The 26,255-nt window shown below is 34.8% G+C and overlaps 1 protein-coding gene across 3 annotated transcripts in view; it reads left to right on the top strand.

The window, feature by feature from the left end:
* Window positions 1–20,158, top strand: part of ntrk2a (neurotrophic tyrosine kinase, receptor, type 2a) — a 72,423-nt gene extending 52,265 nt beyond the window's left edge. For all 3 annotated transcript variants that reach the window (XM_066711072.1, XM_066711073.1, XM_066711071.1), the window contains 2 exons: window positions 14,117–14,275; window positions 15,010–20,158. In XM_066711072.1, the coding sequence (XP_066567169.1) occupies window positions 14,117–14,275; window positions 15,010–15,195 (345 nt within the window). In that variant the 3' untranslated portion in view covers window positions 15,196–20,158. The remainder of the gene's footprint in view (window positions 1–14,116; window positions 14,276–15,009) is intronic.
* The last annotated feature ends 6,097 nt before the right edge of the window (window positions 20,159–26,255 follow it).

The raw sequence follows: 26,255 nt of genomic DNA, 5'->3' as shown, positions 1-26,255 counted from the left end.
AGCGGTCATAATAGTTCAGGGTGAAAAGGACCCATTTTACCTGTGACTGACACAGCGGTTTTGTTACTGCTTTATATTTTGGTTCTTTGTCTAACCTTCTGGTGAAAAGGACATGACCCAAAGCAATAGATAAGGCATCCACAGGCCCTGGTCTTTGCATTTATTGATAATTATATTTGCTGGCAATGAGCCACAGGTAACACAAAATGAAATATCAGAAAACACAAAGTTTCACCCTTGCCCAGACACTTCTATTGTTACAGTTATTTTCACTATCACTGTTCTGTAAGTAACTTGTCCTTAAATAACATCCTCCCACATTTTGGCAGCTGTGCCAGGGAAAACCTCATTGTAACTTTATAGCTGTCCCTATTATGAGGGCCAGATGTATTCTGGGAGCTGTGGTCAGAGTACACCCCCAATATTTATTTACTTAAGCATGTATGTATGTATTAAAGGGAATACAAAATGGTACATGGTTCAATGTTTTCAGTATGTTTTCTGTAATTTTATTAAGCCTGTCTGCTTTGGTATTTTACAGTGAGCTGTGGTTGCGTGTTTATTTACATAGTAATAGGTTTCGTTAATAATTCATACGGCAGGGCCCAATCGCTAAAAGCTTGCAGTGGTTTTACAAACACGCTCCACCTTCTGCTAATGTGATTACCAGAATTAGCAGCTGTGTGCGATCCGTTAAATTACCTTGCTAATTGTTTGCAACAAAGAGTGAATTCAAATATTTTGCACATGGTTCCTAAAATGTGACGACGATAACTATGTGTTTAGCAACTAAGAAGTATGAGTTTACACAAATAGTACTATTAACTTTAACAGTTGTATTATTGTTGTTTATAAATTAAAAACAAAACATTTGTTCAGAGTGATGGTTTTTCACATTTTATTTTAAAACTGTGCATGTAACATGTATTTGTTAGTAGTTATGGCTATATTTATTATATTTACGGTTTATTTTACATTAATGATTTACATTATATGTTGCCTTAGTCCATGTTATGTTCTTTACAATACAGAAAAAAACAAGCAAAAAGGGACTATTTTAGCCTGAGTTGAATTCTGCCACTTTACAGGAATAACAAAACAAAGATCATGCACTGATTCAGCTTTTTGGTGGTGTTATATTTATGTGCCATGAAAAATATCCTTGATCTTCTATAGTCTGAATGGCAAGTGTAAATAGTTATTACAAAACTACAACATTTTTACAGCATAGTATAGGTAGTTAAATATTTTATGAAAGACACTATTAAAATATCATTTTAATATAAGCCAAATAAGCATTTTTTATAGAACACGCTACTAATAAAACAGGTCACCATTTATTATTGTAAATAATACAAATACTATTTGTTATGATCAGCACCTTAAGTGACCTTGGTCATAATGTAATAAGATAAATAAGACATTTTAGCTGGTGTATCAACATTCATTCTGGAAATTATAATCACAAGACATTCATTTTTTAGATTTTACTTTTTTCCATTTATTTAAATGATAATTAGTTGAGAAAAGCCATAAACAAACAAAAGCTCCTACAAAAATGTATAAACTGTCACTCTGTGGTTTTCTTGCACTATTTATGCTCAGAATACTAAAACATAATGACATGGTAATATCTTTCCAAGCACAACTGTATCTGCCCAAAGACACAATGAAATTATAATGACTTTTCAAAATACCGCTGCCTACCTCCGTCCAAAAGCGATTGACTGACAGGTAATTAGGTACTTTTCGCCCCAAACTGCTCTGCTGACATTCTGCAAAGATACAATCAATAGAATGTTTCCTTTTAAGCAGTTTTATCTTTCCATCCAGATTCAGATATATATCAAAAATAATTATCTGAAATATTGCTTTCATGATTAATGATTTACTATACCTGTGGAAATGTACTGAGAGGATTTATTTTTAAAACACAAAAAAACAAAAAAATAACGAAAAAGAGTCCTTTTCAATCGCTTCAATCTAATAGTAGTAGTTAATAATAGTAGTAATAGCAATAGTTCTAATAAAGACACTTTGTTTTGTGTAGAAGTGGTGAGGAGGATGTCCATAGTCTTTTCACGAGCTATACAAAAATAAATGTCCAGTATAAAAAATAATACACTTAATAATACACAATAATACACAAACAATCATAGATAGTAGTGGCAAGTTTTTCTAGATATAGTTGTTTTTTCTTCTGCATACCTGCTATTCTTACATTGCAAATGATACATATCTTGATTTTGTATTGTACTTTTACTGTTTATTTGTACACTACCCAAGGTGTTGAGGTTTTTGCTGCACCTCTATGTCTTTAATCTAACTCTTGGATTATTGTGATCCTTAAGAATCCAAAAACCAAAAACCACAATGTTTTTCTCCAGTGTTCATGAGTACACCCATGTTAGGATGAGATGTGGTAAACTACAGATTATTTAGTTAATATTTAAAAAGTGACCTATGTGAGTGATAAGCAAATGATAAGCTTATGAAAAGGATCTGTTCTGAACTCAAGAAGGACATACCTTCTGAAACAGTCTTGTGGTGGTGTTTTGTGGGGGTGTGACTTTAGATGTTGATGTCCTTCTGTTACATGATAAATATTTGTCCTTGATGATTTATCAGGCACAAAAAGGCTATTTACTGTAAAGCTATTAAAAAATCTCAGGGTTATGGATTCCATTAAGTGGTAGGCTTCAATATTCTGGAAAATTGTCTCCTTTTGAAAATACAAGATCTCAATTGCTGTTCTTGTTATACATACATATTAAAGCAAGACACTAGTGATAACTTGGATTAATGTAACTGACCACTAAAATTGAGGAATGTTTAAAATCTCTCTCAATTTCTAATGTGAGATGTTGTGACATTCACTAGAGTGGAGGTATTTTTTAAAATGCCTTCCCTTTCATAACCTCAGCATCTGAGAGTATAATCTGAGAGTCTGAATGCTGAGATATTATATACCTCTCTGAGCTTTAGTCAGCTGGCATTGTTCATTTACAAAATCAAATTAGCTCAAAAATGCAGTCCCTTTCACTTTGGTTTAAGTTTTATGCAAGGTCTTACATTTAATTATGCCTGTACAAATGGTTTTTTTTCCCCCCAAATTGTTTAACAAAGCTTTAGTAGTTAACTTTTCCATAGACAATCTGATGTTTGCCTGCAGGATTGTGCTGTCATGTCATGTTGCGTTTTGTGGGGGCATTTTGTGAAGAGAGTGCTGTGCTATAAGACACTGGGATATTGATGGGGATAGGGATATTCTGTTCTTCTGTGCTACACAGCTGTGCTGTGCTGATTTAACCTTGATAGTGTCTTCTGGAATCAACAACAGATAAAAATGAATTACGCAAGTTTACCTTGATATTAGTGTACACCCTTTTTCTTTTCAGACTTTTTCATTTATATAATGTAGTTCCATTTTTATGTTGTTGAAATGCAGTAATATCAGTGTCATATTCTTTGTCCAAGGTCGGATTATTTTATTATTTGTATATGAATATTTTTACAATAACTTCTAAAGTCCAAATTCTAAAATAATGTTATACACAATATTAAATATTTAATATTGCATAGGAATTTTAAGATGTGTCATTCAAATTAATGATTATGAATTAAAACAAAAGGTTAATAATATATATATATAGCTTTTACATCCCACATGCAATAACTAGTTTGTCCCACACATCTTTCAGCATTACATAAGAAGTTTTAACAAAAGATGTAAACCTTTTGAACTGCAGTATACTTTACAAATTCCTGTTTAGCAACCATTTCTAAACCAGTGCAGGTTAAGGGTAGTGTATTACCAATTCACAATGAATAAGGACAAGATTCCAGCCACACTGCTGCTTGGTGGGAGGAATGTGGGTGGTGGTGGTTTAACTCTGTCTTTTATTTTTAGTATCTGAATATAGCCTACAGGAATTCCCACAATGAAAAGCACAGAACTGAGTACAAAGGATGAACCTGATTTCCACAAAAAAAAGAGCGAGAAATGAAAAAAATATTAATGAATAACTACAACCATTTACATCGGATTTATATTACCTTTTGCTTTTCCCTGCATCCAGAGGGGGCCAAAACTGAGTGTCCTATTTAGTTTAACTTACAAATAAAAATATGTTTTGTCTGATCAGTCAAATGCCGATGTTATTTTCTGCATCAATACATTTGCATCACAAATATTAACTCTCAAGTATTCAAACAGAGAATGATACAAACAAAGCCTCCGTACACAGGTAAAGATATTCTGTGACATTTTTTTAAATGCCTGACTAGGAGGCAGGAGTGGTGAGATTGACCCCTATTGTGAAAATGCTGGGGTGCAAAAAAAAATATGTAACAGGATCTAAACCTTTTATCATAGCAGTAACATGTTTACTTGGCTAGGCATCAGTACTTTATGTTTTATACATTAAATGGCAACTGCTGTGAAAAAAAAAATCCATCACTTCCGTCTCAGTTATGTGTTCTTTTTCAGATTTTGTCTCTTGAATAATTTTCCCTTTTTTGTGCCCATTGCAAACGCCTACTATTTGGCTTCCTGTACTGTTAATAACATATATTTTTCTGAGCTGACTAATGTTTGATAAGATTTAACACTTATGCATCCATATGACTGTCAGATACATATATCTGTTATAACCATTAAACTCATTATGTTTCAGATAGTATGCTTTCTGGATTTATACCTAAAAATGTATCAATAACTCATAATTGTCATTATTTAACTTCATACAACAATTTCGTAACATGTTTGTTTTATATAATACTTTTAAGTCTCAATCAGGTAATTCAAATTTAAATACAGTAAAAAACATTGAATAAAGATTAAACATTATTATTATTATTATTTTTTTTTTTTTATTTTATTTTTTTTTTACCATATATGCTTCTGAAGAGACTTCTATACAGAGTTGTTTATTACTGTTCAATACTATTTTACTATATATTACCTGCTTTTTTCTGGCAAATGTTTTCAAATTGCATTGACAAAAAACATTATTATTTATGACAACTGTAGAGACAACTGTAAAAGCATTTGGTGTGACTAAAACGGAATAAGTAACATGATATGCTCTTAAAACAATAACTGCTTTGGGAGAAACAGATATACCTAGATATCAGTGTCCTTGTCTATTTAATTAAAATGCTCCTATCTAATAAAGATAGGTTTGAAGATATCCTCTATCAGCTGATGGCTTGAACCATGCAGTAAAGTATTATTCAGTATTATTTTTATTAGAAGACATACATAAAGGTATGCAAGGTAGGATCCATTGTGCAATGGGTTAAACCTGCTTCACTCTCTCTTTCTAGCACTATTAATTTTAATTAAAGACAAATTCATTTCCTATTGCAATGTTATTGGATATTTTATCTCCAAACAGCAGTCTGCCAGCCTGAAACCCTCCCTTCCCTAAGAAATTCACCAGTGGAATACACTGTAAATGTTGATATGGGGGTTTTGCGCATTTGGAGGCCCTGTTTCCATGGCAGCAAACCTCGGCTGCTAGGAGCAGGGATATATCAGACGATTCAGAGAAAAAAGTCATTAAAGTGCTCCGATTAGTATGCAGTGCCATGGCTGCATAGCAGTGTGCTCCGCAAGAGTAGTCTGTGTTTCATGGCTTTCTGCAACAGAAGGAAGGATATAGCAGTGTGAGCTGCTTCATGCCTTCCCAGGAATGTCAGAAAGCAGAAGGAAATACAACATGGATGCTTTTTCAAGATCTTAATCCCAGATTAATCAGGTTGTGATTAGGATAACAATAATAATTATAAGAAGCTACCCCGATTGGAAGGGCAAATGAAAATATCCAGAAGCTTTTGAAGCATTTGTCAAAGCATTAGAAATGTAAAAATGACAAATTCTATTTTGAAATGTGTTTAAATTTAAATGTATTTATTAGAATATGTATATACAACATTTTTTCAGTTTCCTAGTAGGAACACATAATTTGTCAATAATAGAGTGAAAGAAATTGCACTGATTCCTGGAACAATTTATATAACATACTGATATCATAATGCCAGTTACATGATTAAGGCATACAATTACTTTCTTTGAGGTTTACTGCCAAATTCAGTACATTTTACAAATGCCTACATAATAGTCCTTCCCAACAATATCTGGGGAATTAATTTTCAAAAAGCAGAAAACCTGGTTGCAACCATTAAACAATGTATAAACATTGCCCAAGCAGAAAGTTTTTAGGACCACCTGACAGAAGCAAACCAACAAAAAGTCTGTACTTTACCCATAAAGCTGCCACCTGAGCCATACATAACACAATGGAGCACTTGATATTCTGCTGAATATCATTGCAGATACATCCCTTTTTATGTAGGCTTTGTGGAAAAGGAAATTTCCACCAAACACTGTAGTGTTAAAGGACCTCCAGAAAGAGCTTACAGGTGTGCACATTTTAAAATCTCATCTCTACCTGATTGTGATGAATGGCAAGGGACTGGTGGCTCTGATTCAGTGGTTTGAAAGCTGTGAAGTGAAAGTCTATCAAACATATAATAAAGTTGTAGAATTAATTATTGCAGAATTAGCACAAGCGGTACACAACAAAGAAACCGCAAAAAACAAACAGTGTAAAATCATTTCCAGGAGGTTTCTGAAAAACTGACTAATTCCGACATCCCAGAACAGTGCAAAAAGAAACCACATTTTATTCAACCAGCTCATAACTTTCTGATGGCAATAAGGATATTGGACCCTCAGTAAGTATGTAGTTTGGATCTGGAATCCCCCCCATTATATTCCATTCCAGGATTGGATGTTGACTGTAAATCAGAAATGGACAAATACATTTTATCAGTTGTCAGTTGTCACCAATTCTATAGATGCTGAAAGTGTTTCAGGGTTTACCAACTGATAATGCTTAAATTTAACAGCTAAATTGAATGGAAGGGACATTTGTTTCCATTAAACTGTAAGTGACAAATAGTGTGCTGCTTGCAAACAACTTTGTATTATTATTATTATTGTTATATGTTATCTATGGAATATATATGTTACAACACTGATTTTATGACATCTCTATTTTATGTCAATTGTTCCAGGAATGAGTGCTGTTGACAAATGATGTATATTTAAACATTCTAAGAAATAATATTGAATAAGACGTGTTAGTAATGTAAGTACATAGCTGCTGCCGCTTATGCGCCAATGTGTGTTAACAGAATTACTATTTGAGTTGATTAAAGGAATCGGGAGATTGTTAATCAATGAGAGGATTAATTAAGCAGACGGCATGACCACCTTGCCCTGAGAGGAATGCAGCCTGAGAAAGTTGGTTCTGTAAATTGCAGGGCCCTAATCATGGCCATTACACATCTATGATGCAGTTCATGTCTGTTAAATAGACAACATGGGAAAAGTATGACCATCATTTGCTCATTGTTTAGTTTAGTATTAGAATAATTTCATTTGTCAAAAGAAAAGCAGAAATATGTATTTGATTCTAAGTCCAGCAAAGAATGAACATTAATCCAAAAGAAGGTGATGGTCATAGATTTTTTAACTTGAAAATTAGCTTTCTTTTTGTGGTAGTTGGGACAGCAAGTAGTTGTTTAAATGCTCTGCGATAATCAGATCAGATGGGATCCAGAGTGTCCAAATCTCCATTCTCATCTGGAGATGTGTGGTGGAAAGTGTGCTACCATCCCAGGAGACCTGTTCCTAATGCTGTTACTCCACTTATGGCATTTTAATAGTATCGGTGACAATGAGAGAGAGAGAGATAGAAAATTACAGGACATAGGTTGCCGATTTAATAATTTATTGTCAACAAGTACTTTTGGTTGTTTTTGATGCTTGATGTTTGTTGTTTGTTGTTGTTGTCTTTGTTCTTCAGATGTATGATAATACATGTGTTTTGCAAGACATATGGGTACAATATATTTATATGTATTTAATGTGTATATACATTTACAATGTTATATATATATATATATATATATATATATATATATATATATATATATATACACACTCACCTAAAGGATTATTAGGAACACCTGTTCAATTTCTCATTAATGCAATTATCTAACCAACCAATCACATGGCAGTTGCTTCAATGCATTTAGGGGTGTGGTCCTGGTCAAGACAATCTCCTGAACTCCAAACTGAATGTCTGAATGGGAAAGAAAGGTGATTTAAGCAATTTTGAGCGTGGCATGGTTGTTGGTGCCAGACGGGCCGGTCTGAGTATTTCACAATCTGCTCAGTTACTGGGATTTTCACGCACAACCATTTCTAGGGTTTACAAAGAATGGTGTGAAAAGGGAAAAACATCCAGTAAGCGGCAGTCCTGTGGGCGAAAATGCCTTGTTGATGCTATTGGTCAGAGGAGAATGGGCCGACTGATTCAAGCTGATAGAAGAGCAACTTTGACTGAAATAACCACTCGTTACAACCGAGGTATGCAGCAAAGCATTTGTGAAGCCACAACACGTACAACCTTGAGGCGGATGGGCTACAACAGCAGAAGACCCCACCGGGTACCACTCATCTCCACTACAAATAGGAAAAAGAGGCTACAATTTGCACAAGCTCACCAAAACTGGACAGTTGAAGACTGGAAAAATGTTGCCTGGTCTGATGAGTCTCGATTTCTGTTGAGACATTCAGATGGTAGAGTCAGAATTTGGCGTAAACAGAATGAGAACATGGATCCATCATGCCTTGTTACCACTGTGCAGGCTGGTGGTGGTGGTGTAATGGTGTGGGGGATGTTTTCTTGGCACACTTTAGGCCCCTTAGTGCCAATTGGGCATTGTTGAAATGCCACGGCCTACCTGAGCATTGTTTCTGACCATGTCCATCCCTTTATGACCACCATGTACCCATCCTCTGATGGCTACTTCCAGCAGGATAATGCACCATGTCACAAAGGTCGAATCATTTCAAATTGGTTTCTTGAACATGACAATGAGTTCACTATACTAAACTGGCCCCCACAGTCACCAGATCTCAACCCAATAGAGCATGTGGTGGAAAGGGAGCTTCGTGCCCTGGATGTGCATCCCACAAATCTCCATCAACTGCAAGATGCTATCCTATCAATATGGGCCAACATTTCTAAAGAATGCTTTCAGCACCTTGTTGAATCAATGCCACGTAGAATTAAGGCAGTTCTGAAGGCGAAAGGGGGTCAAACACAGTATTAGTATGGTGTTCCTAATAATCCTTTAGGTGAGTGTATATATATCAGTGTCTATAATAAGTCTATACCCCTTTCAAAATTTTCACCTTTGAACATTTGAATATCCCCTGGAATACAGTCAAGATGATTATTAAGAAGCGGAAGGTGTATGGCACCACCAAGACCCTGCCTACATTAGGCCGTCCCTCCAGACTGGATTACTGATCAAGAAGGACACTGATCAGAGAGGCTACCAAGAGGCCAATGGCAACTCTGAAAGAGCTACAGGATTTTATGTCCAAGACTGGTAAAAGTGTGCATGTGACAACAATATCCCAAGCCCTCCACAAATCTGACTTGTTTGGTACTCAAGAAAGCCCACCTTGAATCCCATTTGAAGTATGCAAAAAAAACACTGAGGAGATTCTGCAGCCTTTTGTTGTCTGACATAACTAAAATTGAACTTTTTGGCCTAAATTCAAAGCATTCTGTTTGGCACAAACCCAACACAGGACATCACTCAAAGAACAGCATCCCTACTGTGAAGCATGGTGGTGGCAGCATCATGTTATGGAGATGTTTCTCATCAACAGGGACTGGGGGGAACTGTCAGCAAAGAAGAGATAATGAATGGAGCAAAGTACAGAAAAAGAATTGATCATTTCTCTGCAAGAAAGCTGACATTGGGTTGGAAGTTCACCTTTCAGCATGACGATGACCCGAAGCACACAGCCAAAGCTACACTGGAGTGACTAAGGAACAAAAGATAAATGTCCTTGAGTGGCCCAGTCAGAGCTCTGACCTAAATCCAGTCAAAAATGTGGGTCATGACTTGAAGATTGCCGTCCATCAGCGCTCTCCAAGGAACTTCACAGATCTTGGACAGTTTTGTAAAGAAGAATGGTCCATTATTGCCAAATCTAGAGACCTATCCCAACAGACTCACAGCTGTAATTGCTGCCAAAAGTGTTTCCACCAAGTATTAACTCAAGGGACTGGAGACTTATCCAATTATGATATTTCAGTTTTGTACTTTTATTTTTAATATATATATATATATATATATATATATAATTTAATTTTTTCCACAATGAATCACAAAAAAATCATATTTTAAAAGCATGAAACTCTGAGGCATTGTGTGAACTAAATGTGAAGAAAGTTCAAGGGAGTGTAGACTTTCTATAGGTACTGTATATACATATTTGTTAGTTTTACTTTCAGATTTCAGAGAACTTAATTCAATCTTGATCCAAATATTTTTGAACTCATGTGGATTTCAACAAATATTCCTTAATTTACCATGGACCTATGCAAGTATACTCCTTAATTAAATCATACAATGTTTTAGATACACCTGATTAGATAATAATAAGTAATAATCAAATTAAATAATTGTATGTTTTAGTGAAAAAATGTTTTGGAAAAGGGTTAGTGGGTGGTGTTTCATTAACACATTCCAAGAGATGATTCACTAGGAGCAGATTGTGCTTTATAACATTCATTTTTTATGGGTAACTGGTATTCTCTCCTCTATGCAAAAATATATGTGCAGTAATGTTTTTACTGCCATACTTCTGTTATATTACACTGTTATTATTTATATTACACAATATTACATTTAAATTAATATCTAAGTATATCCTTTATAGATCTAATATTATGTCAATTTTCTGTTGTTTTACAAAAAATAACATATGGGATACATATTTTAATTTTCTATTCAGATTCTATCTAACCATCTATATGTGTGTAAATATAAATATAAATATATATCCCGTTTGTCAGATATGTCATGTCTAAAATGAATGCAGTATAATTTTTAAACTGCCATTTAAATGCAAATTCTGTAATCCCCTCACAGAACCACTGTTCCTATAGAAACAGAGGGCAGCAGAGTACAATATAGAACAGAGAATCTTTTTCTGTAGCAAGTAGGTAGACTGTCACAATATGGTGGCTTTCCTGTGCAAGTACATAACGGGGGCCGTTCTACATTGCAAATGGCATCCGCTCCTGACAGAATATTTCCCCAAAGATTGTAAAACTGATTAATAGCATGGAGGCAACATTTGTTTCAACAGAACAACTAATACATGACAATCATATGCATTACAAACAAGTCTAAAAGCACTGTGTCTTAATATTTTATGAGACCAGAATCTTAGTAACAATTAATCATCTTTTAAAGACACTTGGCCTTTTATTCACATACATGTTTCAAATGTCTTATCCTGAAATGGAAACATCAATATTTAAAGCTAATTACATCAAAACAAGGGTTAACATACTCTGTGGCTTTCGGTTAAAAATCTTGGCAGCTGGATCAACATAAAACAATAATTAAGACAAAGTGTTTTGGAAAACAAAAATCGTGGTTATAGTAAAGTAGTAACGACACTATCCACATTTTATTATATATATATATATATATATATATATATATATATATAAAATATATAAAGCAAATTAGACAGATATTAATGTTAAATAAATAAACCCTTAAAATGGTTTTATGTTTTCTATATATGTATTTTCTTTCAATGCAACACTTTTCATAAATTAAAATAAAAGTATTAAAAAATAGAATAAAATGAAGCTGCCTTTTTTATCAGCTTTCAAATATGAGTTTTATCACATAAGTATTATTAAATAATGATCAGGAAAGTGTAAAATGTACATATAAAATCAGCAGTGTTGGGTAGTGGTGAGGTCTCTGGACTCCTGGATGGAGGGTTGTGGGTTCAATCCCAGGTGGGGGACACTGCTGTTGTACCCTTGAGCAGGGTACTTAACCCAGGTTGCTCCAGTAAAGACCCAGCTATATAAATGGGTAATTGTATGTAAAAGGTAATGTCATATCTTGTAGCAATTGCAAGTTGCTCTGATTAAGGGTGTCTGCTAAGAAATATAATTGTATATACATATATTGTGATGCTGTGCTGGGAGGGGTGGAATGCACTGTCCTTCCCTGGATCCCAGGGGAGGTGAGTTAGCGGGGGGAGCACATGCCGGGCTGCGCCCCCCGTGAGTGGATCCCTGGCTTGATAAAGTGGGAAGTGGACTGCTTCCTGGTGAGGAGAGGCAGGGAGGAGTGCTGTGGAGAGTGAGTGCGAGCGACAAACAACAAACGGTATCAAACACGGTAGAGATCTTTTAACTTTGGACTTTGACAATGATTAGGATTGTGTTTTGGACTTTTTGCTGTATGTGTGTCATGTTTTATTAGTATATATTTAGCGAGGGACCTGTGTCACATCGAGGTGAACTAGGTTTGTTTATGGCTTGCTGTCTGTCTGTTTCTTCTGATTCACCTTGCGCACTGTATGTAATACATCATCACATCCTATCACCATATCCCTGCCATTGTGTTCACCTGTTTTCTTAGACCCTGCCTATATATATATCAAGTGCAGTCCGTGAGCATCCCTCCACAGTGCCACTATATATATATGGAAAAATTAAGAGACCACTGCAAAATTATAAGTTTCTCTGGTTTTACTATTTATAGGTATGTGTTTGGGTAAAATTAACCTTTTTGTTTTATTCTATAAACTACTGACACCATTTCTAAAAATGTAGAGATGCTGAAAAATTGCAGTCGTCTCTTAATTTTTTCCAGAGCTGTTTATATATATATATATATATATATATATATATATATATATATATATATATACACACACACACACATGCACACATATTGAAAGGCTCAACTAAAATAATATTTTAATATTAAGTGAAATAGGAGGAAACAAAAGCAAGTTTGGCATTCCAGACGTATCCTCATGTCATGTCTTTTTTGGATTGATAAACCACCACATACGATTTCAAATTGTAATCTGCAAATTAAGTTCATACAATTTGAATGAGAAGTTACATATAATAAAAATATACATATTCACATTTGAAAGAAAGCTAGTATGTTCCCCAGAAAACTGACATTTGCTTTCCTTCCACAACCTCAGCCATCATCTATAAACAGATGATCAATGAAAGGAAGTGAATGGGACAAGATTGTTTGAGCAGAAAAGATTTACAGACTGGAAGTACTTGTCTGTTAAAATTACAGAATTAATATAAAACATTATAGTGTAACAAATTCTCAAGATAAATGGCTGGTTCCTATTACAGTTGTGTTTATTTGACAATCTGTTTACTTGCTAACTGGACCTACACATTTATTTCAGACACGAGAGTTCGGTTGTGTCTTCCTGTGACATACATGTCATAAATGGCTGGAGATTTTTGAAGCACTTGTTTATAATCTGCATTTTCCTGTTATGCAATTCCTTAAATGTTTCACATCCTGTTTGTTCTTCCTAGTTCACTGTTTGGATAACATATGTAAACGGACCACTCTAGCTAAATAAAATAACATAAAATAAACAAATTTTAAAAAGCTTCTAAAAAGGTATACCTAAGCATAAAGTGAGGAAATGAGTTGGGGAAGTATATTCTATTGGCTTTAGTAAAACCTGTTTCAATTTTGCTATGCAATACAAATTGTTCTCTCTCCCCAAGGGTGAGCTTTATGGAAACTTTTTAGAAACAATACTGATGTCTGAATAAGTGATAGTAATAGGGACTCCCACTATATTGCTCCATGAACAAGGACATGTAGATGATCTACAAACTAGATAGAAATACTGACAGGCAACACAATCAAAATCCCTGTTAAATGTAATGGTTAAGTAATTTGAAAGATGAAGATTATCACTTGCACTGGGCCTCAGTGTGTCTTAAGTACAGATAAGGTCTCAGTAAAGATATTTTATACTCTTGATGTATTAACACACCTACCTGCAAAGTCAACTACAATACAGATATATAGATTCTATAGATTTAACATATCTAATTAAAAGGTGTTATTTTTTCTTAACTTCCTTGGTACTACAAATCATGAAAATGTGTTATTTATGGGTTTTTTCTTTTGTTTATTTCTCAAGGTTGGAGGCCATACAATGCTGCCCATCCGCTGGATGCCTCCTGAGAGCATTATGTACAGGAAATTCACTACAGAAAGCGATGTGTGGAGCCTGGGTGTTGTATTATGGGAAATTTTCACATATGGCAAGCAGCCATGGTACCAGCTCTCTAATAATGAGGTTAGTGCATAAGTAAACACACAATTCTAAAATAGAAATTGCTATAACTAAGAATTTGAATGTGAAACTTCCCTCTCATACTGTTTTTTGGTCATCTGATCACCTAAAAAACGTTGAGTGTTACTTCAAAAAAGAGTGTTTAGCAGGCTGTTAACTATTTGTCCACACCTGTAAAGGATAGCTTCAATAATATTTACTCTTCTTCTGCCCACTCAGAGAGAGCAGTGTTTTTCTAACTTCTGTCAAAGCTTTCTCTGATTCTCTCTTAATTACTTAATTGAACAAACTTCTTGTTCACTATCTGCATACTATTTCTACACCTAACGCAGATGATGATTGACCTATAAAACTCAAGGATACAATTTGAAGAACACTGCCATCATATGGGATGGGACAAATCATCTCCAAAATGTTAAGCCAGTTGCATATCATATTTTTCCTAAGCAGTCATTATATAAAACACATGAGAAGTGTGACATTACATCAGTGATACTTACTCCTGCTCCTGGAGAGCCGCAGGGTCTTCCGGATTGCATTCCATCCAAGCACTTAATGAATTAATTGAATTGAAATAATCGGTCTAAATTACCACTTGTTCTTGGTCTTTAGCCCTTGCAGAGTTGAGGTTGCTGATAAAGCCTGCAGGGTTGTGCCTCTCTAGGACCAGGAATAAGTATCACTGTTTTGCATTAGTTGATAGAAAATAACTCTCCCAACTTCTTATCCCACAACAGGTGATTGAATGCATCACACAGGGACGAGTGCTGCAGCGTCCGCGCACCTGCCCCAAAGAGGTGTATGACCTGATGCTGGGATGCTGGCAGCGGGAGCCGCATATGAGGCTGAACATCAAAGAAATTCACAGCCTGCTTCAAAACCTGGCAAAGGCTTCACCTGTATACCTGGACATCCTGGGCTAAACTCTCACCACGGCCTCTCCCTCCGAGTGTATGGAGTACCTTGGGTCTGTGTGTGTGTGTGTGTGAGTGTGAAGACGTGTGTGCGTGTGTGCGTGTGTGTGTGTGTGAGTGAGTGAGTGCGTGTGCGTGTGTGTGTGTGTGTGTGCATGTGTGGGGCATATTCGTGAGTGTAGCTGAAATCCAGCTCTTATCTCTGATGGCGTTAATGAAGAAGGCGAGGAGAAGCTTTTTCAAAGGGCAACCTCCATAAATTCTCCCATGTGCAGGCGCATTATTGACCAGTGTTATCTCTCTCTTTCTCTTATCGATCCTGCTTCTGCCTCATCGTAACTCTGCATAGACAAAAGGCCTTATATCTGATTGTGAGTGTGTTTTTTTTCCTCTCTCTTTCTTCCTCTGAAGACACTCATATTCGCCCTCTGTAATGAAAATTGCCTTCTTGCATTCTTGCCTTCGACTGGGATGAATAAAGGGAAAACAGACTATACGAATCTGCTGTAAATACCCACAATTATAGGGATTCATCTAAATCTTGGCTTTTACTTTTTCGACTCAAGAAAGGACATCTTGTAGTATGATTACAATGTACAAAGTTGAAAGCAAAACTTTTTTTTGTTGTGTCACAGATCAAAAGAAAGTCAAAGTATTGCGTGATTCCATGTCTAGGACAAAGTAGATTGGATATTGCCTTCTGGAAGACTCTGAAACAGTAATGTCCCTAGGAAATATGCAACATCTACTTTGGTCTTTTGACTTTGGGAGCTTTTGCATAGTCCTTTCATTCAAAAGTTTCAAGTGTTTTGTGAACAAAACAACAAGTAAAAACAAACAAACAAAACAAAACAAAAAATATATAAGATGAAAGCACTAGACGCCAAACCAACACTGTCTGTTATTATGGCCACAATCTCCTGACAATCATTTTGAACTGAAGGCTTGGATTTAATGCACAGTATTTATTTCAGGGTCAGCCACTGAAGGCAAGGGACTTCCATAATACAGCACTTGTAAATGCCCTGACAAATTATCCAAATACGTGTTTGTCGCAATGCATCTTTTGACGTTAATTACCTTATTTTGTGGTGCAAAATTGAATTTGGCATGGTACTTTATGGTTTAATGCCTTTTGTGCAAGTCACTGCTTGAGTAACTTACTCTTTAGAAAACAAAGCTAGCTATCCATAATACAGTAACATATATTTAATTAAGCAAGCTAATGGAGGTCTTTAGCTGAAGACAAATGGCTTTATGTTGTTGAAATGTGATGGGGAAGATAGAAATTCTTAAATATGGAGATTCCAGATTTTATATTCTGTAGAAAGGAAGTCAGGACTGATTCACCCATGGATGTAGAAACCACATTCATAATTAACATTTGATCTATATTATATAGAAACATGTTTTTTTAACACCACACTCGTTTCCATGGTTATCTCTTCCCAGAATCCTTCAGTCAGTAATTTGTTCCTGATGGAAAGTGCATGGATCCACTGCTGCACAAGATGCATGCCTGTTGTGCTGAAGTTTAGCTCATTGCCACACAAATCTCCTGTATACAGACACTTGGAAATTTAAAATCCAACACTGGAATCTGTTTGTGATAGTAATTTGAAAATAACCCAAACCTGTCAGAAATGCAGCTTTCTTAAAACAAAAAAGACTTCTGCTGGGAAAGATCACCATACTTCATTTTGAATGGCTTGAAACCTATGTTTAAAGTATTGCAGTCATACTGTATTGTTTGATATTTTTACACTGGATGTCCAGATGATAATGTATTAATTTAACAGTGTTTAATTAATTGCAGCACCTTTTTTAATATACTATTTTTTTATATTTAATTTATTCAATGAAAGCACTTTGCCTTTTTTCTTTCTTAAATACTATTTAGTTTGTAATTCGCACAAACGCAACATTTGGCCTTTTATTCAACGGTCGGTTATTGACTAATTCCAGGGTTTAATGCCAATTCATATTTGGTGGCATTTCACTATTTCAAAATACACTATTTAAAATACTGTATGACTGTACTGTAAAATGTACACCTATATTACTAAATAAAAGCACATGTACGCCATTACGTATATGTTAATAATTTTACAGGTTAATATTTGATGGTTAAGGACGAAGGTGTTAAAAGTACAGTTGCTTTGAGTAGGGGACGATACAAACCAGTTACCCTTGTACTACCACATACAGTAATTTACATGATGAAATATATGGATTTTATATGGATCCAGTGTTTTTTAGTTAGCTGTAGTTATTCTTTTCATTGTAATGTTACATGGCCGGAATCAGCAGGACTCTGCCCATTGAACGAAGCAGACAATCGGACATTATTTTCTTTGACCTGCACTGTATAATAATTGTTATTTATGGCATTACAATGATACTATGAAACATTTAATATTCAAGTGATTAAAGACTAGTCTGACTTGAAAAGCATGGGATTTTCAACAAGACACTGTAAAAAAGGCAAGGGGAATTGACAAATACCAAAAACAGTTAATTTTGTTTGAAACCTGAAATTGACAATATAAGCAAAGCTTCTTGATAATGTGACAGTTTTGGGACCAGGTGATTGTTGTTTAATACAAGGTATTTTAAAGCAGATTTCCCCATCTTGTGAAGTTGCAGACATCTTAAAGTTTTCAGAGATTTGTGTCCCGTATGGAACAGCTCTACACAATGAGAGTAGAAAGTCAATTAGTTCAATCATCAGTCAATTATTTTTTGAGTACTCATTATGTCTTCAATCAGATGTACTTGTATATAATTATACTCTTTGTGAATGTGCAATTTCCCTGCTGGATAACACCATTGTTTGATAATAAGGAAATTAATTACATCTCTGTGGCTCAGCCCCATTCTCTACCTGGTAAAGTTAAGATGTGTATTCAAAAAGGAAAAATATATAAAAAAGAAAAATACATATGTAAGGACTACACACACACATACACACGTTTGATTTCAGAGTGGGCTAACAACATGTATCTGAATTAAATATTTATCTTAGCTTTCACTCGGTTTAAATTTCCTGTTCTCCTCCACATCCCACCGCCATCATCATCAAAGAGAATGTAGAGTTTCTATTGGGGATTGACTTTGTTGTACAATTGTCATGTATTGTGTGTCTGTAGATATGCAATTAAATTGTATATATACATTATTTGTTTTCTTTTTATTTTAAAAACACTCCACACTAGCAACACCCCTGGCTGTACCAGGTTAATAAGACATCCTAACTTCAGAGCAGACTTGATGTAGGCAGTCCTGTACATGAAAAAGCCCCGCTGGTGAATACAGTAGTTGCTGCTAATCCGACATGTAAATACAGATCTGCAATTTTATTTATACTAGAACTACATCTCATATTTCCTGTCCTGTGTTGCAGGAGATGCTGTATCCAAAAGAATTACTGTTATCATAAAAACTACAGATTTTTGTAAGCATTATTGTTCTCCTTCTGTTATATAGTATAGTTAAAACAAAGATTAATCATGCTAAATGTAGACAAATGTAGACAAATCTGGACACCTTGCAAAGGCTAGCAGTTTGCTGGCTACATTGAGGATATTGCATCTTTGAGATGTATTATTATTATTATTATTATTATTATTATAAATAATAATAATAATAATAATAATAATAATAATAATAATAATAATAAATAAAATTGCTAAAAACATGAATGAAGTAATGTATTATATCCTTTAATTGGTATTTAGCACTTTGCTTGACCAGGGCTGAGATAAAGGTTTAAGGGTCAGGTCTTAAAGCCTTAAAAGTATATTCTGTCCAGAGAACATGGTTACAGGTCCAAGGTGATGCAAAATGTGTGACAGCAGATGAAAAAAAATTCTCATGGTCCAGTGGCAATATATAAGGCTATTATTGAGCATCCTGATGTATCTTAACCAGCACAATGCTTATTAGGCCAAATATCTGTGATAAAAGATGTTTGTAAATGAATTAATACATATATTGAATGTCCTGTCTTTGCATTTACCATATGTCAGATACAATTAAATAAAATATATTAGATATTAAAGAGAAGTGTATCCCTTTGTATCTGATACAGCACAATCCTAATCGTAATATATTAAGGAATAAAGTGTCATGCACTTGTATGCTTAAGCAAAATCAGTATGTATAGAAAAGTACGTTTGCAATATGTGGAGGGGGGAAGAATCAATTATTTTGTTTTGTTGCTCCCAGATTTGGAATTAACTACTTTCTAAAGTGACAGGCTTTCTTATTTTTTGTTCACGAGATGGAGGGAGGTATATTAATGTGTTCTGTTGTTGTAAATGAACATGGGATCTCTGTTATATAGTGTGTGTTTTTTTGTTGTTTTCCTTTTTCTCTCTCTCACCATCTGCCAGGTGTCCATGAGATTTTTAAAGTAGTCTTAAAACACATAAACTAACAGAATAGCTGACATAACACAAGGCATTGCCTCTGTATTTACTGCCTATGCCAACAGTCTACATATCGAAGGGAGCATCACAGATTGGAAGAGCAATCGTCTTGCCCCACGCTCTGGTATTACTTTTATTTATTTTTTTCTTAATATTTTTCTTTGAAATGAAAAACTGTGACTTGGCATAACGAACAATCTTTTTTTGAATGTATCTGTATATTGTGTTCTTTAATGCTTTTTTTAAATGACAAAAAATAAAACATAAAAAAATCCAAAAGGCATTACTATTTACATACATAGAAGGTTACAGATGCTGTACTTTACATATGTGATGTCTTTGTGCTACAGTTTTAGTAGATCTTTTCAGTGTGTTACAGGCATTCATCGCTGCAGCTATCCATTGCATCTTGGCTGATTTGTACCTAATGCCTGAGTATCGGTATATTATTATTTGTGTACCATGTGACCAGCTTCTCAAAATGAAATGGAAAAGTCTCTTGTTATACAGTGTATTTAATAAAAGTGTTATGTCTTACAATACATAGTGTCTGTAAAGAAAACTCTTTTCAACAGCCTAGTGATTACAAACATCTTTACTGAGGAGGAACCAACACTTTGTATATCTATTTTCTTTTCATCAATGTGCTTTTCTCTCAACACTATTACTCTGTATGGCATTGCAAGTAAAAAAATACAACTGCAACACTTCAGTTTACAATAGTAATAATGTTGTACCTATTTTATACCTGTGAGATACTGTACGCAAACTTTTGTGACACTAAGACATTAAATAAAGGTGCACCAAGTTGTAGTGCAAACGATTTCCCTGATGAACAGTCAGTTTAGGAAGCACAAAATGTGGTGAGCAGGTGTACAGATAATCTCAGCATGTTCTGAAAGAATGCAAACAAGATGACAATTTTCAAGTGGATCTGAGTTTGGCAGATCTAAAGCAGTAGAGATTCAAGATCATTTTCACGGCATGTTCATTGCAATGACGTTCAGAAAATATTTCATTAGGAAGGAAGTATTTAAATGGTCCATTCAACCAGGGCCATTCTTTTAGCCATCTGTGTTTATGATTATAAGTAAAATCTGGTATCCTAGGAGACTGAAGCAATGAGGGGATTCAAAAGCAGACTAACCCCATTGTCACAAATCATCTGCCTTTCAAGGCCCCAAATGATTTTTATTTTCTCAAATTCACAGTGGTTCCTGTTAATGCTGACATCTTTTGGCTGTGGCTCTGGCATGACTGTGATATGTACAATGTTATCATACTGATTTTTTTAAATTCAAACAGACATTTCTCTTTGATATGTTCTGATTCACAGTTGGTCCTCTTTAGCTTGCATTTGGATAAAGGAAGTTTAGGGGAAATGGTTGTGAATATCTAATGTACCTCTTACTTCGAGAATACTTTGCTACAATCTAAACCCCTGATATTGCCAGCCCTTACAAGATGGAATGCCTTTGTAAAACTGAACACTTAAGTCAGAGCCATGTGCGTATTTACAATACGTGAATAGGAAGTGGGTGTGTGTTATTCTAAAACATGTAATGAAAAATCACACAGGCATTCCACTGATACTAATATTCTTTTAAATTATTGGTGTAACACAGCTCATTGTGTAATTCCCAATTGTTCCCAATGTTCCTGTGCCTGTAGGTGCATCTTTGGGCTTACTGGGTCTGAATAACTTGTGATTTGTCTATGAGCCTCAGTACTGATGGAGAAGATGTCCCAGGGCATGGATGTATCACGTATGAATGGTGATCAGGGAACAGCTATGGAGCCCAATTATTCTTAATATGACATTCAGCCTCACCAATGGGATATCCGTGGAACCAGATCAAAATATAACATTATTTTCATAGAATGAATGCATTAAAACACATGTCCTGCACCTCCTTACAATATATTACAGTCAGTTTTAAGTGATAAATAAGGTGCACTCCTACAATCCCTCCCCGTAGACATAGTTATTAAGTTTCCTAACCCAGAACCAATTTTTCTAACTACCTTGTCTTGCAAAGTATTGGATTGGGTGAACTACACTTGTCCACTTCTGATATCCTCTTTGGAAGACACTGACAAGCAAGTGATTTTCTAAATGCCTTTACTTCCCAAATTCCTTAAAATCTTGAGACGAAACCCAGAGGCAGTTACTCTTGATCAGAGGCTGCATCACTTCCCGCCAATTATGTGACATTACACTTTGTCTACAGATTTGTTTCCATGGCACCACTGCTAAAGAAGAACAAATCAAGTGTACAGTACATCAATACCTGTACAATAAATGTAAGGAGGGCCTTTTTACAATACATTATTCAGCTCTCACCGGGGAGTAATTTGTGAAAAAGCCTGTGACCAGCTCTGTTCCATTTAATTATGGAAAAGCCATGTTTCAAAATGAAGATCTGTGGTCCTCCTTATTATCAGCCGGCAGATTAATGAGGAAATGTGTGGAACTGCTAACCAAGGCTAAAGGTAAAAGCTTATCAGATACAACATTCAGATATTTCTCCCATACAATCAGGTTGATATATAGACTGTTTGCCTATTTAATAGATGTATTTGAGATGTGTGTGCGTGTGTTCTGTACTGAATAGCATTTAATTACTGTATCTCATATCACACATTTGAGAATGAACCATTTGGTTAACTTTTAAATCTATTTTTAATCAGTGGAAATTATCCCTTTAGGACATAGAATAAACTGAAGTGGAAATTGAGATTTGTGAAGGGCTAGACCGGGCCTAGTAGAACACCAGGTGAGCTACACTGAGACAGCTTGGATGTCAGTCAATCTGAAGGGGAAGTGATATGCCACTCCAAAACTGATCTAATGAATAATTAAGCAATCAACAGCCAGCTAATAATACAATATACCTTCATAATGAACATTTATTATAGCCATTCTATGACTGATATCTTCAGGGATAAAAGTTAACTTGAAACCTGCTATGATTGAGACTGTGCCACAAGATTAACACCACGCACACACTAAAATGAAATGCTCCAAAGAAAGGCCGGTATTGATTAAATATGTGATGTCCGATGGAGGTTGGTATCAAAGATCTATGATTGATAAATTGAACCATCTTTCCCTCATTCACTCCTTGACTATGTAACAGTCCAGCACCATCTTTTGAAGAACTAATAACTTATTAATAGTTATTGCTACAAAGTGATCAAACAAAACTAATTTGTCAAGGAATATTGTTTAAATAAATAATCACAAAAATTACATCCTCCATGAAATTAAAACAAAACAAAAAACATATCCTATAATTTTTTAGTTTTTTTTTTATTGTTTTGGAAATTTTAAATTGTATAACAATATTAGTACCCACAAGTAGTCTGCGACCATTAGTGATAAATGATAGATGAAAATTTGACAATAACTGCATATATTGTACATTCCTGGTTGATTATTATTATTATTATTATTATTATTATTATTATTATTATTATTATTATTATTATTATTATTATTATTATTATTATTATTATAGGAGAATAGGATAACCACAAAAATGTGAATACCCTACTGGGGAAAGAGCTCAGATTCAAATCTTAAGGGTATGTGCTGTGTCTCTTAAAAACATCTTTGAGTTAAGGTTTCTGGAACGAACAAGAACTAAATACAACATACATTCCCAGAGAGAGTATCCATAAAGACAATATTAGATTTATTTGGCAATTTGTCAAATACATGAAAAAAGAACGGTGGGGGAATATTTTTGCACTGACACTTTTTGGGGTGAACTCTGCATAAAGCAATCTCTGATAAATGATAGTATCATCAACAGGGTTGTTTCTTCTAATTACAAAATTGTGTGGCAAATCAGTCACATAAAATCATGAAAGGTACATGTTCTACAACATCTTAGGACTTTTGTATCCTTTCATTAACCCTCAGAAGAAGACAGGTTTGCATTCCAGATCATCTCCTCTGAGGCTGTTCCTGGCTCTTGTCCCCTTGAATATATTTCAGCAGGGTAACATAAATGATCACAGTTCACTCTAATAACATGAGTTTGGATGATCCTAGGTCTCAGTTTGACCTTGCCTGTAATTAAAAAAAGGATATGGGCCCGTTTTTAATATTCTAAACAAACATCTGATTAATGTCTTTTAACCATTTGGAAATTGGTTACGAGCTTTCAGTCAAAGCATTTAAAACATCTTACGTATGCTGCGGTAGATGTATTCACACTTCAGCTGGAATAATGTTATTTAGTGATTCGCTTGAATAAATATTATTATTCATACAGACAAAAAGAGTCATTTGAACATTGATCAAGCCTAAAGAATACTACACAGATTCCATGATTGAACCAACTCAGTTAAGACAGGGGGTGTTTAAACATTTGACTGGCACACATTCATTTCTCAGGAACCAGCCTTTTCGACCCTGATTACTTGTGGACAAGCAAGTAGCTTGTTCAGTTAAGGAATCCTTGGTCTTTAAGAGCTGAAGGTTACCGATGTTCTTGAACCAAACAATCACTTAATTACAGCAGCTCAGACAGGTTATCCAAACAGAACTCGGGCGTGGCTCCAGAATAAACAACGGGAAGTATAACATGTCTGCTTCAGCTTCAAAAAATGTGTCAAGATTTGAAATCATTTTGGATGCTACATCCCACCCTAAAAGTAAAAACAGACTCATTTTCAAGCAGTACCAGTACTTCACTCAAAATCATCTTTAAAGCTTCCTCTTTAGACAGCTCTTTTCAGTACAGGAACTCCCTTATAACTCCCATTAATCATTGGCATGCTTTTGTTGTATGCACATCCCTCTAATTTAGTGGACATCCAATCCTCTGGTTTTCTTTTGTTTCAACCCATAATCCACCTCTGCCTTATCATTTGCCAAAAGATCTGTGGTGCCAAGTGCTGAAAACAAATGCACTTTGAAAAGCTCTGGGAAAATGTCCTTTTTACAGATAATAAATACAGGACAATTAACAGTTTTCATAAAAATAAAAATAAAAAGATATAATCAACCGAAGAAAAGTGTTCACTCTTCACATACCTTATAGTTAACAACATAAAAACCAAAACACGTTTACCTTTGCAGTTGTGACAGATGCTCAGCTGAATTTATTTCCCCTCTACTTTTAGAAAATACATATTTTGCCTAAGCATTGAAATAGCTTAAATGTTTTTGGAATAGATATCTATACATGTGCATATCCTTATAATGTGAAGTAATATGATTATGTTTACACTCAGCACTATAGAGGTGTAGTTCTCAACCTTATACAACTTGTATAAGTGAAACCATTTAAAAGGTCAAATTAAGCAATTATTACTTTAATGAACCTGGCATCGACAAAAACAACAGGACAGTGGGTCCCCAGGATCAGAATTGAGATCCACTGCAATAGAGTGCCTTAGTATTTGAGAGTATAGTAGTATGACAATTTTCTAAGCTTTTTGCTCAATTTTGTCCTTGCTCCACAAAAAAAAGTATCATAAAGTTTCAAATTAAAATATTTGTTCTTTCTACATATATGGTTTCCCTTGCTCATTTTAATCCTTTAAAGTTTGTTTTTCATGAAAGCAAAACCGATATTTGCGCTGAAGAAAAGTTCATCTCTGCAACTGATTTGGAAAAACACACCCACTCTAAGACACTTACATATAGCACAAAATAAATATGGCATGTTTGTGGTATAATAATCAAAGAGTTCTAAAATATAAACACAGTAAATTACATGATTCACAATCAGTCTTGTAAAAACAGTCTTCAATCATATGTCTATCTTTTGAAAATTAGACAAATGTGATTTTTAGGCTTCCAAAGAACATGAGCATTTTTGATAAATCACTCAATTAGTCTAACAGTGGTATTCTCTGTTGTCTTCCAACTGTGGAAACAAAGATTCTTATTGTACAGTTATGTGACTTAACCAAAAAAGAAGAATAAAAAGGAACTGCATACTAACAGCATTAAACATGCATATAAAAATACATTTATATGACCTGTATTTCAAGAAAGGTTATGGTTATTATCAGAATAAAAAAAACATAAAACACAAACCAGCACAACAACCTTTCTCGTTGTGACCTAGTTACAGTTTTAGACACATATCTATTGTGGGTTTCTGCATTTAATTTGGTCCTCATGGCAACAAGAGGTTCTTGAAGACCACAGATGCACTGTGTGTTGCTGAAGCAGTTTTTTTGGCTGTGGAAGTCTGGGCATATGTTTGAAAATAAGAGATTTCCTTTCTTGGGCACCAGTCTATTACTTTCCTTGAATGAACCTTTTCATTGTAACATGAGAGATATACAAAGTGAACACAATGTTGTTAAAATTGTGATAATATTATGGCATTCACCTCACCTCTATTTTCTTATGATCGGTGTTTTAATTAAGGGTAAATAACTAAATCAATAATACCAACAATAGCCAGAAGAGCAGCAAACCCTTTTTGATTGTTCATCACAAATAAGTGATTGATTTTTTAGTAAATCATACCTGAGAACAGTCATCATAACTCAAATACCAAGACATATGCCACACAGCTATACACCTGTACTCTTTATGTATTATTTTCTACCATTTATAGCCCCTCATTATTTATTACTTCTCTTTATAACATATATAAAGGTTTAAAG

The sequence above is a fragment of the Amia ocellicauda genome, chromosome 8 (genome assembly GCF_036373705.1).
Source record: "Amia ocellicauda isolate fAmiCal2 chromosome 8, fAmiCal2.hap1, whole genome shotgun sequence".
Classification (NCBI taxonomy): Eukaryota; Metazoa; Chordata; class Actinopteri; order Amiiformes; family Amiidae; genus Amia; species Amia ocellicauda.
This window is presented reverse-complemented; position numbering and strand designations above follow the sequence as displayed.